Source organism: Chamaea fasciata, unplaced genomic scaffold (genome assembly GCF_029207755.1).
Source record: "Chamaea fasciata isolate MVZ Bird 193981 ecotype frontalis unplaced genomic scaffold, bChaFas1.0.hap1 SCAF_7, whole genome shotgun sequence".
Lineage (NCBI taxonomy): Eukaryota > Metazoa > Chordata > Aves > Passeriformes > Sylviidae > Chamaea > Chamaea fasciata.
Window position 1 is genome coordinate 48,509,174 of NW_027094092.1, and position 15,665 is coordinate 48,524,838.

Consider the following 15,665-nt stretch of genomic DNA (forward strand, 5'->3'; position numbering starts at 1 on the left):
TTTTCACATTAATATTTCTCACTGTATCTGGCCGTTGTAGAGGAACTGTCCCCTAAAACTCCCCTTGTTACATACATATATATATACATTTCTAGGCAAACAGTTTCTGAATGCTCAGGTATGAGCTGTGGTGATTCCAAGTCATGCTATTGTGAAATAAAAACTCACAGTGCATTTGCTGGGTAGACCCTGACAAGAAGTGGCATTCATTTCCTAGGAGAGGCTTCTATTCCTGGCATCATCCATATCATATTTAAAATTGGCTTCAGTACTCCAGTCATGGAGTAGCCAATACAGAACATAATGTTATCCTAGCCCTATTTTTTACAAGAAGTTGAGGGCAATCTAACATGGTTAAGAAGCAGTGGAAAACCAACTGTCATCCAACAGGAAGAAAACCCCACTTGCACTCTGCCCTCATGCTGCTGCTCTCTGAGCATAAGGAATTTCTGTCAAAACCTGTAACACAGCCCTCCCCCAACCCACAAACGGCCAATCCATGTAAGCAGTCAACAAAAGAAACCACAAAAAAAGTTATTTCAATATTAAGATCACCAGCTTGCAAAGGAAGAGAAACATTTTGCTACTCCGACTGCCGGCATAAAACATCATTGACTGATTTTGACCAAGCAATTCCTGTTGATTAAATTTGGCATGGACTCAACGCCCAGGTGGATTTCATAGTAGTTATAACCTGCAATATCTGATGTGGATTTGGGCTGCCTTTTGAGACCTCCTGTCCTCCCTTCATGCAGGGCAGCCAGATGATGGCTGAAGAAATCAGCTACAGCACCAGACTTTTTGTACTGGAACCCTTCCCAAGCACTAACAGCATGATTTATACCTCCAAGGTAAAAGTACAATTTCTGACTTACTGGAGGAAGAACAACTGCTGTCTATTTGAGATATGGCAAGATCTGTAACTCCTTTGAAAGTTCTTCTAAAGCTGAGACTAATGATTAGTGGATAAAAGTTAACTAATTGACAGCATTCACTCCATTTCTGTTGCACCATTGGAACTAAAAGATTGAGCAATACTTCTGGAGATGAAATTGAGCAATACTTCTGGATGCTGATCAGTACAAAAAGGACAAAGGAGACATAGTGACTCCTGGAACAGACCTCAGCTATAGAGCTGTGCAAAGTCATGGTTCACACACCAGCCTGTAATAGAAGCAGACCATTAGGGACACCTGTACAGTGGTGCAACAGCCCCTATCCCAGGCTCAGTCTTGGGAACCCACCATGCCATGGAAAGTCTTCCCTTAATCACTGGTGAGATCCTCTGAGCAATTTGTACCAAACTGCTTTTCTCACAGTTATTTTCAAATGCATCCAGCTGTTCAAAACTGCTTTCCACTTAACGCCACTTGAATCAGTGTATTACTTCATACTGTGGAAAGCACATTTACACTGTAGAAATCACTTGGCATCTCTACACATGTTACTAAATGAGGGCAATAACTATGCATAAGAAATTCTGGCATAGATAATGAGATGCTGAGCAAAACCAACTTTTATTTGTCCAGATGCAGTAACAGTTTCTTGACAGAGGTAACGAAGAAATGTATTTCAAGGTGTTAAACAGAACTGACCCAGGACAGCACCTGCAGTATATCCACAGGTTACAAAAAGCACATTTTAGGAACAGGAAAATACAAGACAGATTACCTGTAGAAACTTGTAGCTGAACTTCTCCCACAACACAATTCTAAATCATCCTCCATGATCCCCAGAACACTGCTCAGCAGTGTCTGGGTAGGCACACACCTTTCAGTGCCACAGAGGGATGACACCTCAGCCCTTGCCCAGCTCTGCCAGACCCACTGGACACCCACAGCACAACCAGGGCTTGCACGGAGGCTTTGTCTCAGGGTTTGTCTGAGGCTCAGTTCCACTCACAGGATATCTGTACCTTTGGAGGAAGGAAAGGTGAACGCCTGACAGCACACATTTGTCTCAAGTCAGCATCACTCCTCTCCCACTCTCTCATCCAAGCACAAAACCATCTAGCAAGGAGCAAAGTCAGATTACTGTAGCCCAGCACCTCTTCCCCAAATCCTGGAGGAGAAGGGGCAGCTGGAAGGATGCTGAGGAAGGATGCTGGAGGGCACACACACTGTATCCCCTGCTCACCCACAGGCTGAATACCCCAACAAGAATTAATGAGTTCCAAAGCAACAGCAAGCTGGGTTTTGCTTTTAAAATCTGCTCCAATTGTGCTGGGCTGGGCCGAAGAGAAGCAGAGGCAGCTTTGATGGTCTTAGAGCCATCTTGCTGAAAGAGCAGATAAATGAATTAGCTGACTGCTCTGCATTATAGCTCTGGGAGCCATGGACCTGTCTGGGTTTCCACTGCAGACCCTGACACAGGCAGAGGACACCCCTCATGGGACCCATTTGGCCCTTCCTGGGCCAAATTTCTCTGAGCAGTTCTTCCCTAAGTACAGCCACTGCAGGAGCCATGCTAGTGCATCTAGTAACTCTTCTGGGACATTGTATGATTTACTTATTTAATATCTGTAATACACTACTGAGAGCTTTTAAAATTATTTTCCAAGTCCAGTGTCTTTTTCTTAGGATTATCCTATTATTATGCAATGTTTTCTAATGTACTATCTTCTCTCTGCCAGTCATACTGGGGTCCAGGGTTTTTTGAAAATTTAAATCTCTTAAAACATTTCTTACAACCACTCCCATTTTACACATTCTTTTAAACCCTACATTTATAGAACACAGGCTTTTAAATTGTTTCAATATGTCTTGGATTCTTATATTCACATACTACTTGACTAGTTTCCAGAAGGCAGTTCTTACAAAAATAAAAGTACAAAAATGCTCCAGGAAAATTCAAACCACTCACCATTAGGGAGACTGTTTTCCAATTATTGAAACACTTCAAACTTTTCATAACCCTTTTCATTTGTTTCTGGGATTGAATGTGAAAAAAAAAAATTTAAAAGCCCACTGAACTGTATTAAATTTTAGACAAATGTATGAATGTGGAAGCAATTTTGGTTCTGGGAATTGTATCTGGGATAATTTAGTAACATTTCAGGTTCCCTTGATACTATAAAGAGAGCTCTGAGGAGGCACAGAGCTGGGAGCCCTGTCTGTCTGCTTCAGATTGGAGCAGAGGTCAGGATTTGGCACAGACCACAGAGCACTGACCCTTGCCTTTCCAAAGTGAATATTTTTGGTCTACTCCAGGAGGAGCTACTGTGAATTTTGAATCCAGCCAGCCCTACTAACCTTCCAGAAAACCTCCAGGACAGCAGCTGCACCCATGCAGAGCCCAGTTCAACTGCCCGAGTAGGTGCAGAAGCTTTCAAGGTTTCAAAGAAAAGGTGTAGTTATTCTCAGTGGCTCAAAACATAATCCTATCAACTTGGCCATCTTCCAACACAGCCATCTCCTCTGCTATTGGCAGTGAATGTTTATGGCAGTCAGCAATTGTTTGTCCTAATTAACGAGCTAGACTATGAATAGGGTTTTTTAGAATAAACACATCCATAACCTCATTACAAGCATCCCCTTCAACCAAGGAGTGCAACATTCTGAGTACATACAGCACTCATGCACATCACAGCCTCTTCCTCTCCCTTACAAAACAATCCACAGGAAATCTATGGCTAATGCAAGGCATTTTGCCACAACATGATCACACCTGACAATATTCTCTTTGTTACCAAAAACTGAAAAGCAGAGACATATTCTGTGCAGGCTAACTCTCAAAAAAATTCCTGATTTTCTTTCAGCCATTTGTTTAAAAACTAATTTCAGACTTTGGTGGGAGCCAGTACAAGTGAAATTTTTTGTTTCCTAAGACTGCTGGGGAACATATATAATTCCCATGTCTAAAGAGCCATTTCCTTAAAAAAGGGGACTGAAATTTAAAAATTGTTTTATACACGAATGGAATAATAGCATACAAGTCAGGCAGAATTTGGTCCTGGGGTCATCTTCCCTTCTACGAAATGATAATCAATAGATCTGATCACAGATTTTTTTATTTTTTATTTCAATCTTCAAGTCATTTGGAAGTTAAAAGAGTAAGTGAGGACTCTTAATTACAAATCTCTCCCCATTCCATACACTTCACACACAAACTTCTGCATTTCCAGGTCACTCTACGAGACAGGTTGGTCCACCATGATTCCATTAGATAAGTAAAATGCAGGGTTTAGTTCTGATCTACAACTGTTTTTACCATCAAGGAGACAGAGTATCTATATTAGACAGCTGTCTGGTTTAGATTTTTGCTTTTCTATCCCCATATTATTGAGGGATAAACAGTCTTTAGAGCATTTATTCATTCAGCTCTCCTGAGAAGTAAGACTATCCTATCCCTTTTACAGATAACAACTTGGGTTCAAAGGCACTTTGTTTCTTGCCTCTAAGCGGTAAGGAACTACTTGAAAGGACAAGAACAAAGTCGAAGATTCTGTTAATAAACGCTGCAGAGGGTGATTTTCAGCCTTTTTGAATCTGTACCACTTCAAGTGTCTCTGCTGAGATGCAGATATCTTTTTAGTGACTTCAAACTTAATGACAAGAGCCTTCATTTTCCTAGTTACCATTCACAGACACTTTAGTCTGGGAAATCACAGGTTAAACACCTTTGCTCTACAACTTCAGCAAAGATTCTTCAGGTCGAGGGAATCTGATGGGGAAATTACCCGAAAGATATCTGTGAGTTTACCAGCAATCTACATCTTGAGCAGCTGGGCAAATGTTCCCAAGTAGGTTTGGTTTCAACTTTTGTCAGCTCCCTAAGTTTTACCATCAGTCAGCCAACAAAAAAAGCCCTGCAAGCCAACAGCTTAGTTTCACAGTCTCTGGAGACTAGAATTTATGTATTCAATTATCTCCCATTTGTCCTCACATACTGTATGGTCCCCTAGTACTGGGTGCCAGTCACAGCACTGATAATACTGACTAATAAATCTCTGTGGCATCTGCCCCTTGGCTAGAGATCAGTGAACAATTCAGAGTGAATAATAAATCTGATAAATCATTCCTCTTCTGCTGGTCATATTGTTGTGTACAGACAACCTCATTTTCTCAAAGGTGTGGTTATCTCTATTTGCCAAATATACTTTGCAAATTAGTTTTGCTCTGCTGACTATTCCCAAGTAACTCTTCCTGGCAATCCTTAATACTCCAGCTGTGCTGCTTAGCTTTGGTTTGGCATCACAACCCTAATGAGAAATTGCCCATCTTCCCTGGCTAGCTGGGAACAGCTCTCCTTGTTTGTGTGCAGTTTGTCACATGGCAGCTCCCAAGGGCCAGAGTCATAATCAGGACTCCAGTGTTAAAACACGCATGACAAGTGTGCTGTCACAGCACCCTCGGTGAGCAGAAGTGCCCTACAGTTAAAAGGATAATACCACTGTCCCGAAGAGATTACAGAGGACAGTTTGGAGGGGTTTGGCAATGAAAGCAAAGCAACAGTGTGTACATAGGGACACGGAGTGATGGAGAGAAGAAAGGGCTGTCAGAGCCTTCAGCTGCATTGCCACTGCTGCTTGCAAGCTGCAGTGCTTCCACCACCCATATCCCTCAACCACCCCTTGGAACTAGAGATACTCAGAGACCCTCAAGCCCAGATGGAGCATGTGGCCTCAGCACAGGCTGGATCTCACACACGAAAGGGGATTCACTGCACTGAGCCACAGGCTGCCAGTGGGACACCCTGGGGCAGGAGCCCTGCGATGCCATGGGGAGTCAGTGAGAGAGAGGGACACTTCCAGACAAGGAACCATATCAGAGGTGGGATAATTCACCTTCGTCAGGAGTCCTGTGTTCTGAAGCAGCCTACAGCTGTAATATGGATGCTCAGGGCTACAGGATGTCAGTCTGTCTGAAAGTCTGTATTCTTTCCTATTCCACATCACTGTGGTTTCCATATTTGGATCTGGGGGGTTTTTACACGTGCAATTTTTTCCCCTTATGAGTGTTAAAATATTTCTGACTATCATTTGACTATTTTACCTCTGAGTATGTAACTTGGAGCACTAAGCACATGACTTTTAAACTAATAAATCTTTATAGTCAAGTATATACCAGAAATATTTCTTAGAAACTAAGTCTAAGTTTCTTGTAAGTATGCTCCAAGGGCACAGGTCTTTTGTCCCATTTAAAACAGCTGAAGGACTAAGTCTCCAAAACAAGTCTTCTCAGATACATCTTTTAAAACACCATCAGTTCAGTTATGCTAATGATATATTTCTACAGTGAAAGTCAGAAATGGGATTAAAAAAAAGTAGCAAGTAGGACAATACTAATTTTAGATACTAAAGCTGTTGATTAAGAGTTATTTTCTTGGGATCAAAACACATGGCTATGGAAAAATTAGCAGATTTTAATTTGCATGGAACAGAAAGATCTGTTTACATAAAGAAAGAAAAATTATTCCTGAAAGAGGTGAACACTTGAAATGCTGTCAAGAACACATGGGAGACTTTACCTAAACAGTAAATAGCTCTACCTAAGCAGTCAGCACTCTGTACATAATTAAAAGTAATATTTGCATTAATCTGATAATGCCAAGCTTTATATTGCAAAACAGCACTGGTTTGTGTTCAGAGAAACCCACAGGCAAACAAGGCCTGCCTGTGTCCCAAACAAAATACACTATTAGAACCACCAGCAACCTCATCCTCAAGCTCAGAAACAAAGTAGACCACTGCAAAATGCTGGTTAGAAATTAATTTCGAATGGTTGAGAGCATTTTTGGAACTAAATTAAACAGGCTGCGTTCTCGTGACTCATTTTTGCCTGAACTATTGCAGTTTCCACGTCTCCATCACCCTCCCACAGTGCAAGCTTGCCAGGCAGTGTGGGTTAAAGAGCACGGCCACATCTGGTTTGAGCTGCAGAGACGAGCACGGCCACATCTGGTTTGAGCTGCAGAGACGAGCACGGCCACATCTGGTTTGAGCTGCACAGAACCCCCTGGCCGGCTGGGAACAGCCCAGCACCGGCGCTCTGATGGCTCGGGACTCCACAATGGGGGGGAAGGATGAACAGTCCTTTTAGCAGTCTTTTATGCCTGATCGGGGACTGAAGTCGTGTCGTCTACAAACCCAGAGGGGATGGGAATCTCCTCCTTCTAAGATTCATCAAACCTCAAGCAAAGAGTTAAAACACAGCAGGAGCCAGCAATGAGCCGCGTTTGTCAGCAGTCATCCCCCAGTGAGGAGGACCAGAGAGTTATTTACAGCTGTGACCACAGATCATAACTGTGCTGAGCAGCGCAAGTAAAGCCAATGCTTTTTCTTCTCACACGTATCATCCACGAGCAACTGCCTTTTAGAAACGGAGAACCAGGAGAAAGCAAAGCTCTTTTATTCCCCGCAAATGTCTGAAGAGATCGGGCAGCTCTGCTCCATTCGGACCCCAAAGGGGCCTCAGGGTGTGCTTCTTCTCAGCAAGCTTGAAAATTCCACCCTAAATATTATGGGACATATCCCTGGGGCTGCCAGAGAGCTAACACAGAGATACATTTAGAGCAACAGGGGTCCCTATCAGCCAAGGATTTCTACACACACACTGGCAGACATAGCACTACCTATTTTCAAAATACTTCAAATAAGGAAAAGGTATAAAGCTACAGATTTGTTTAACCCGAGTAATACATAATGCTTCTACAAGGAGTAATAGACATCATGGCACAAACTCAACTTTGGTCTAAAAGAAATAAAAGTATCTCCCCACTAATCTCCAAAGCTATCTTCTAAAGATAACACAAAGACCCGCTGTATTTTAAAGGCATTTCAAATCACTGAAATTTTTCTCCATTATTTCCCTTTCAATTTACAGATCAGGGCTCAGCAGGTACCTTGCAAAAGGTTGATTCATAAAACAGGAGAAGCCAGTTATCATCTTCCTGAAGGAAAATATGTCCTCTGATGAGGACAGTTGCTGAAGCACCACAGAGCAGAGTCTCTGACGACCTTGTTTGGGTTCAATGAGCACAATACAAACAACAGTGTTTGTGCAAACTATGCTCCCTAGTTAAAAAATAAATCTGAATTTCTTTAGTCCCCTTTTTTACCTACTGTGTACCCCCAGGTCAGGTTTGAACAGAAATACATGTGACCTTAAACCCACACTTCAGGGAAGGGGTCTCAGCAGTCCCAGTTCAGCAAGCATTTTGGGGCTGTAAAAGCTGGTATCATGTCTTGAACGCAAGCCACGCTCCCAGCTCCCAACAGACGCTCTCTATTAACTTCACCGACTGTCCCTTATCTCCAACCCTTCTGGTGCACACCACAGGAGGGATATTTTGGCTTCCTTTCTCCTGCCTCATCAAGGAGGTCCCCATGCTGCCCTGCTGCTCACAAAACAATTTATCAGGCATCATTTCATTGCAGCCTGTGGTGCTGGCAGCAGGCAGGAGGGGAGGCGTGGGCTTGCTCTGGAGAAAAGCGCGCGAATGGGTTGATCTTGGCACCCTGCACCAGCTGGGAGCTGCCAGAGCCTCTGTCATGGCTCTTCTGTAGCAGGCCACTCACTTCTGTTTCCCCTTTCACTAGAATTCAAATCCTTGAAATTTCAAGACACTTGATATCTTTAACACTTCAATATCTCTGGCAAATTTAATGTAAATCAGAAAATCAAAAGTTATTAAGAGTGAAAATATACAGACACACTGCCTGACACAATCATCTCACTATGTTATGAAATAAAAGTAACCTTGTAAAAACCTTACCAAAATCCTGGGAAATCTGGTAAAAAGGGTAGGTAAAAGTCTGTGGTGATTCCATCAAAGTTCCCTGATGGGTTCCCAGCCTGGCCTCCACTGGGTGTTAGAACAGCAATTCGACACAGCTGGCAGCACGAGCAAGTCTGGCACGAAGAGAAACCAGTGGCTTCCTCCTCACTAATGCAGGAGGAAGCACAGCACTTCCTCTCTGCCTCCTTCCGTGCTGCAGAAGTGAAAGAGGAGATGGCAATCCAGAGATATATCAGCACAGGAAAAAAAAGAAAAAGAAAAGAAACCTAGAGCAGGGCATGCTGCCGCTGTTTAAAACATAGGTGAGATTTAAATAGCAATAATCCCCAGAAACTATCTAGTTCAGGTCATCAACTAACAAGCTGGTTAATTCCTGTAAGGATTAATGCTTGAAATTATTATGCCTGACAGAGTTTGCTGAATGGGAACTAGTCAAGTATACACAGGATGAAGACCAGCAAGAAGTAAAGTGCAGACGGGTACGTCAGAGCTGAGATTTTAGAAATCATTAACTCATGCTCTAACATAATAATAATTTTTCTTATCTTCCACTACTTTTTTTTTTATTCTCAAGGTCTCTAGCAGGAAATTCCCTTCACAGACTGACACACTAATCTAGATTCTGCTCTCAGTTACAATCATGCAAGACAAAAAGGAGGCTAGCTGATATTTTCAGGAAATACCTCTGCTGCACAATTTAGCTGAATGGAATATACTTTGTAGTCCCTCATGATGCAGCACATGATGAATTCTCCTTTCCTAATTCCCCAAAACTATTGGAAAATATGAAGCAGCATTGTCCTTTGATAATTAAGATCCTGCTGGGTACACCTGCTTTTAGACATTCATTAAAACCCACTGGTTTGGTCTGTCTACCCCACTACCATCCGCATCAACCTAATGGTGTAGATCTAAAACACTCCAGGACCAAAAGGTGCCACTTGCTCAAGTTGGTGTAAATCCAAAGCAAGTCCATAAGGCCAACAATCTCTCAACTTTTTTAGTTGCTATATGACATACTTTATACTACACTGAGCAGCATTTCTAGAATTACAACTAGTATGGAGGAGAAGTGGAGAAATCAGTGAAAGAAAGCAAAACATGGGGGGAAAGTTGGGTTGTATTTTACCTCCAAATTAGAAGCTACAGATAAAAACAGGGATAAAACTGTGAGCCTCTCCACCCATTTTGGAATCAGGCAGCACAAGGGAAGAGCATGGGGAAAAACTGAAGAGAGAAACAAAGATGAATGAAAACCTAGGTGGAAGAACAACAGTGGAACAGAAAATGTTTATCAAGCTAACTCTGTTAAGTTGCTAATACAGAGAATTAACTGAAGACCAGTATCCTCAGAAAGGCTGTGACCCCCGTGTGCAGTGGTGACCTCAGCACAGCCAACCAAACAGAATTTTGGTAAAAAAACCCCAAGGGACAGAAGAGGAGGAACATCTTAAGAGTTAGCAATGCTGATTGTACCTCTAGAGAGGGAACTGACATACCAGCTCTTTTCAAACTGTCTTGTTAGCCTTTTGCTAACATGAATAATCCTTAGAACTATATGAATATCTCAAAACACATCAGGATAAGAACATCTTAAAACACATAAACATGCAAACAAAACTATACAATGCCTAGGGGATGTAAACTGGACATTGGTCCACTTATCTGAAAGTCAAATCAGTTGTTTTAGAATTGTTTAGAATGGGGGGTTTTAAATGCCTATAAGTGAATCCTTTTATCACTTTTCCCTTGTTCTCTCTCTCTTGTGGTATATCCACAGTCACTGCAAGTTTGCCACAGTCCTGATTGATTAAAAAAAAAAAAAAAAAGAAAAAAGAAAAAAGAAAAAAAGAGCACTGAAACTAGTAGAACTGAAGCAGAGCATGTGGCTAACATCAGCTATGCACAGCAGCTTCTAAAACAAGGTAAGAATCAGTCTCTTTGGATGACTAATCTAGAAGGCAAAGGAGCTCCCCTGGTGAGTACAGACAGCCACAAGCTAGAGGCAGCAATGAGAGGATCAAACTAACAGTGAAAAATGCAGCATTCCCCACAAAACTTTCTGTAAGTTAGTATCACAACGCATTTAAAATATATAAATACCACATTACCACTTGAGCATATTTTCCTTTAGGGTGAACTTGATTTTATATATTGCCATATTTTTAAAGCAAACCAGGTTCAGCAAAACACTCCAAATGTCCCCACAACATCTGACCTGCCATTCTCTTCTTTCCCATACAAAGAAGTCAATTTTCAGTTTCAGTGAGGGATGAAACTGCTTTTCCCACTTTTCTGGCCAACTATCATTTCTGTTATGGTAATGGAAAGCATTTGAACATTTGTCAAATGCTTGTCAGCATTTCTTCGGGCTGACAAGTCCAAGTTCAAACACGGATTCAGTTACATCTGTAACTGTGGTAACATCTGCTGTAGCTGTAACTCTTGTAACACATCTGTTTGGTGATCTTAGATTACCTGGCAGCCCGTGGGCACTGCGAAGGAAACATTTCTGCAAACCCAGAGCAGCCCACGGAGTTAAATGACTACACTACCCCACTGATTAATCTACTGTAAGTGATACCCAGGGCAGACTGGCCTCATTGCCCACTAACAGTCTGCATCTTCAAGCAGGCAGGGATGTGTTTGTCCTCTAACTGCTCAGGAGACAGACGCTGTCACCCCAGCAGGGCTGCAGGGGTTATAAATTATAAAGTGCTGTCTGAACTCTGACAAAGAGCTATGAAACCCCTCAGACAGGAAACTGAGCAGCAGTTTAAAAATTTTTCTTCAACCATAGGCAATTGTGTTACATAATCTTACTACTCTGCAGATCATATTTCTAACTATATTTTAGCTGTGAATTAGAATAACTTTGGTATAAAGGGACTGTTAGTGCAAGTGCTTCTCACCAAAGCATCTGTCTTGGAATTGCTGTGAAAGGACTTTTCAGAAAAGTAATACATCAAGCAATCAGGTAGTCCTAAGTACTGGGCTTGGAGGTACTGGCAGGGATAGCACACACAGGTGTCAAGCTCCTGATCTCTCTGGTTTTATGCAGTTTCACTCTGTGTAAATAATGAATCATTATGAAGAACCTAATCATTATGCACAGCCTAATGATTTAGGTGTCCTTCCTGGCAAGCTGAGCATCTTAAAGATCTGAGTTAGTCCACCATTATGCTCTCTTCCATTCAGCAAGGAGAAACAAAAAACAAAACAAAACAAAACAAAAACAAAACAAAACAGCATTTTGATTTACCAGTTAGCATTAAAAGAAACAAACAAACAAAAAATTCAACTCACACACCAAACCAAACTCTGAAAAATGTCAGATCTGACCCAAGCAAGACTAAAAGAACCAAGAAGTGAGTTAGCTACTGATATAGTTGCTTCACTGAGGAAAACATCTATTTACAAATCTCTAAACTAAGGTGTAACCTGCTAGTAGCAATAACAGCACTTCACAAATACTTGTGATAGCTGACGCAGGAAGGGCACTATAAAAAACAATTACCTGCAGAACACTAAAACACATCCAGGTAGATTCCTCAGCACTGACTAACTATGACTATTCAACAATAAAAGGACTTAGGAAAAAAAAAGGGGCCGTGTATTTAAGTATTGGGATTAAACATGTCGACATAATTACTTATAAAAATGTTTTTTATAAACACCTTCAGCTCTTTCATCAGTCAGCAAAAACTACTTCACTCTGCAGACCAGAATGACAGCACCACCTCTCCTCCATCATGAGGTATTCACCGAACGGCTGATCTTGGAAGAGACCACTGGAGCTCATCTAATCCAACCTCTGTGCTCAGTCTGGGTCTCCTAGTAAAGAACGTTACTCAGGGCGGTGTCCAGATGGCTTTTGAGTCTCTCCAGAGGAGACTCCACAGCTTCTCTAAGCAACCTATATTGTTGCAATAGCTGGACAAGCAAAGACCTGAGGGGAGAAATGAAGTACTGCTGAAGGCGGAAATATGGCAGCTCCATCCCAAACAGGAATTTCTCTTGTAGAGAAAACTAAACTAAACTAAACCAAACCAACCAACCAACCAACCAAAAGAACACCCTCCCAAAACAAACAAACAAAAACCAATAAAACCCCAAACAAACAAAAAACCAACCCAAAAATGCTTGAAATATTTTCCTTTTTGTTAGTCTGCAGACATTTTCTGTAGATTGGCATTTCACACCAGCAGCACAAATAATGGAATCGGCAGGTTTGTAATCCGAGAAGATGAGGGAAAATCGCAGGCTCTGGGAAAGCCAAGGGCAATACTGTCACCGAGCCAAGATTTTTACCCTGACTCCTGTGGACTTAAAAGACAAGGTAAGAAATAATTTTTTCCTTGGGTGCTCTCTTAATCTGGAGATCTAAATTAATGCGCGTCTGTGGTGTTTATTGAGCCAGTGTTATTAGCCAGTGTTAAAGTCTTGTACTTCACACAAAGCCTGTGCTTAACCTGCTGCACCTATAGACCAATTCTGCTGACTTACATAAGAAAAACATCACCTGCATTTGCCAACTGCTGTCATCCGCCATTCACATAACCACTACCGATGACTTGAGTGCTCATGCAAAGACTCTTGCATGAAGAAAAATCAGTCATCTGAGCTAAAGGTAACGCACAGCCTGGGGAAGAACTGACAGCTTCAGAACTGACAGAAATGATTTCTTTTATTTAGTCACAGAAACTTTAAGGCAGGAGTAGATTTTCTCACATGACCCCATCTTTGCATGTAACTGACTTGAAAATGCAGTGGGTACATCAGTGCTTGTGCACTTTCCACCTTCAGCTTCCCAGAACTCCTTCAAGCTGCACTGACAGCGGGGTACAGAGCCTGGATAAAGACCAGCTGTTACATCTCTCAAACTACTCCTCAGTCAGAAACAACACATGTTTTTATGATACAATTGCCTCATTATAATGGCAGGAAAATAACACAAGCATGTAATGCTTCAAATAACACATCACTTCTGTATGAGATGGAGATATAACACAGCCAAAAGTAACCCCTACACTTTTTTCACAGTTTAATTTATTATTGTTGTTGTGTCAGTCCAGATAAGTGAGTAGGCAAGTAACTGTGTGAGATAATGTTTTAGGGTGAAAACTCCAATCTTGATTTCTAAATAAAATCAAGTACCCAGATCCACTGTGGGTGGTTTACTGTTGCACCTGTGACACCCTCCCACCTGGTACCTACAACACAGCTGCCACACACACCAAGTGTACCCTATGGGGTAAGATGTTAGCGTCCCATTTCACAGATGAAGACACTGGTGCTCTCTACAGCATCTATCTCTCAAATGCAGCCTTTGACAGACCCAACAACACACAAAGCATCCAACATCACTGGCCCCATTTTAAACCTCTGACTGTACATGCTCCTTCAAGATCACAGAGCAAACTTGTGGCAGGTCACATTAAGGGAGGTTTAGACTGGACGTTGGGAAGCACTTCCTGCCTAACAGGGTGGTCAAACACTGCAATAGAGAGAGGCAGTCAATGCCCCAAGCCTGTCAGTGTTTGAGGCATTCAGTGCCCTTAATAACGTGCTTTAACTTTTGCTCAGCCTCAAAGTGGTCAGGCAGTTGCACCAGATGTTTGTTGTAGGTCCCTTCTATTTGTATTATAATCATAATCAACCACAAGGGGAGCGGCATGTAGCCTTATGTAAAGTGTGTCTAGGATTCCCTGGTGACAGGCACTATATTTACTACGTAGAACAGTAAGTTCCCCAGCACAAGCTATCCCACGTGGGGCTCTCATTCAGCTTGTGCTCCCGAGTATTACAGTCACGTTTCTCAAAAGGCTTTCTGCATAGCACAACTGTAACAGCAGCTATTTCACCTTTCAATGCCACTAAATAAACACTAACCAAGAACAAAACAAACAAGGCACAGCTTGATACTTGAATTCCAATCAAATTACAGTCTCCCGTTTCTCCCAGTTTCCTGCTATCTCTTAATTTCTTTCAGTATGTTTTTATGCACCTGTTCAGTGATATCCCAAGGCTGAGACTGCCCTGTAATCCACAGTCTGTTATAGTCAAAGCAGAAATTCCCTTGAAATTCCTTGATATGAAGGACTTCATATTAAGTCCGTGTCTTTTGTTTAAGTGTAACATAGAAAAGAAACTTGTAACAGCAGAGACATTAAAAGTCAGTCCTAAGGGAAAGAAATGTTTCCATCCCCCCTTGAAATCAACGCACTTCCCTTGAAATACAATTAAGCTGTGTGCACAGACAGAGACATCAAAGATTGCTTATTAACTTGATATGGGGTGTCAGTGAGAACTACTGCCCCAGCCAGACCTACCATTCTTTCCTCAGCATTGAGGTGGGGCCACTTCAGATACCTGAAGTTAAATACCCCAGGGCTCTACTCTCTCAGAAGTTTTTCTTCTTCTTTCATTCAGGCAGTACCATCCTGTGATGCAATTTATCAGCAAATACAGGAACATATGACAACCAACAGTTCTTGCTACTTCATGTCTCCAAAGCAGTGAATCCACAGCAATGTCTAACAGACAGCATGTTGCAGAGTCATCAGTCCTTGTGGAAGGCAAGGACTGACTTGGAGCTCCAGCTCTGCAGAAGAGTGTGTAAGGACAATCCTTGTGTAAGGATCTCCACTTTCAGTTTGAAAGATTCCATTTCCTCAATACTTCAACTGTTATGCCCTCAACAAACACTGGAAAACAAACAAGAAGACTAAACTTCCAAACAAAAGAACAAGACTGTGTTTAAGTTGATGATGACAATACTGCTAGTCATGAAAGCATTGTAAGAAAAGTCTGCATATGCCAATGTCAGCCTCAGACAATAAAATTGTATTTCAGACCAAAATGTAAGCAAAATTTAAGGCTGTGACATTTGGGCCCTATACCTAATCAATATCAGGCTGCTTTGA

At 41.9% G+C, this 15,665-nt stretch overlaps 1 protein-coding gene across 2 annotated transcripts in view; it reads right to left on the reverse strand.

The window, feature by feature from the left end:
* Positions 1 to 15,665, reverse strand: part of SYNE3 (spectrin repeat containing nuclear envelope family member 3) — a 66,201-nt gene that overhangs the window by 46,821 nt on the left and 3,715 nt on the right. The window contains exon 1 of one of the 2 annotated variants that reach the window (XM_066188744.1): positions 8,716 to 8,787. The exons of the other annotated variant lie outside the window; for it this stretch is intronic. Coding sequence (XP_066044841.1) covers positions 8,716 to 8,770 — 55 coding nt within the window. The 5' untranslated portion in view covers positions 8,771 to 8,787. Of the gene's footprint in view, positions 1 to 8,715; positions 8,788 to 15,665 lie in introns of those variants that run through there. 2 annotated transcript variants of the gene reach the window in all.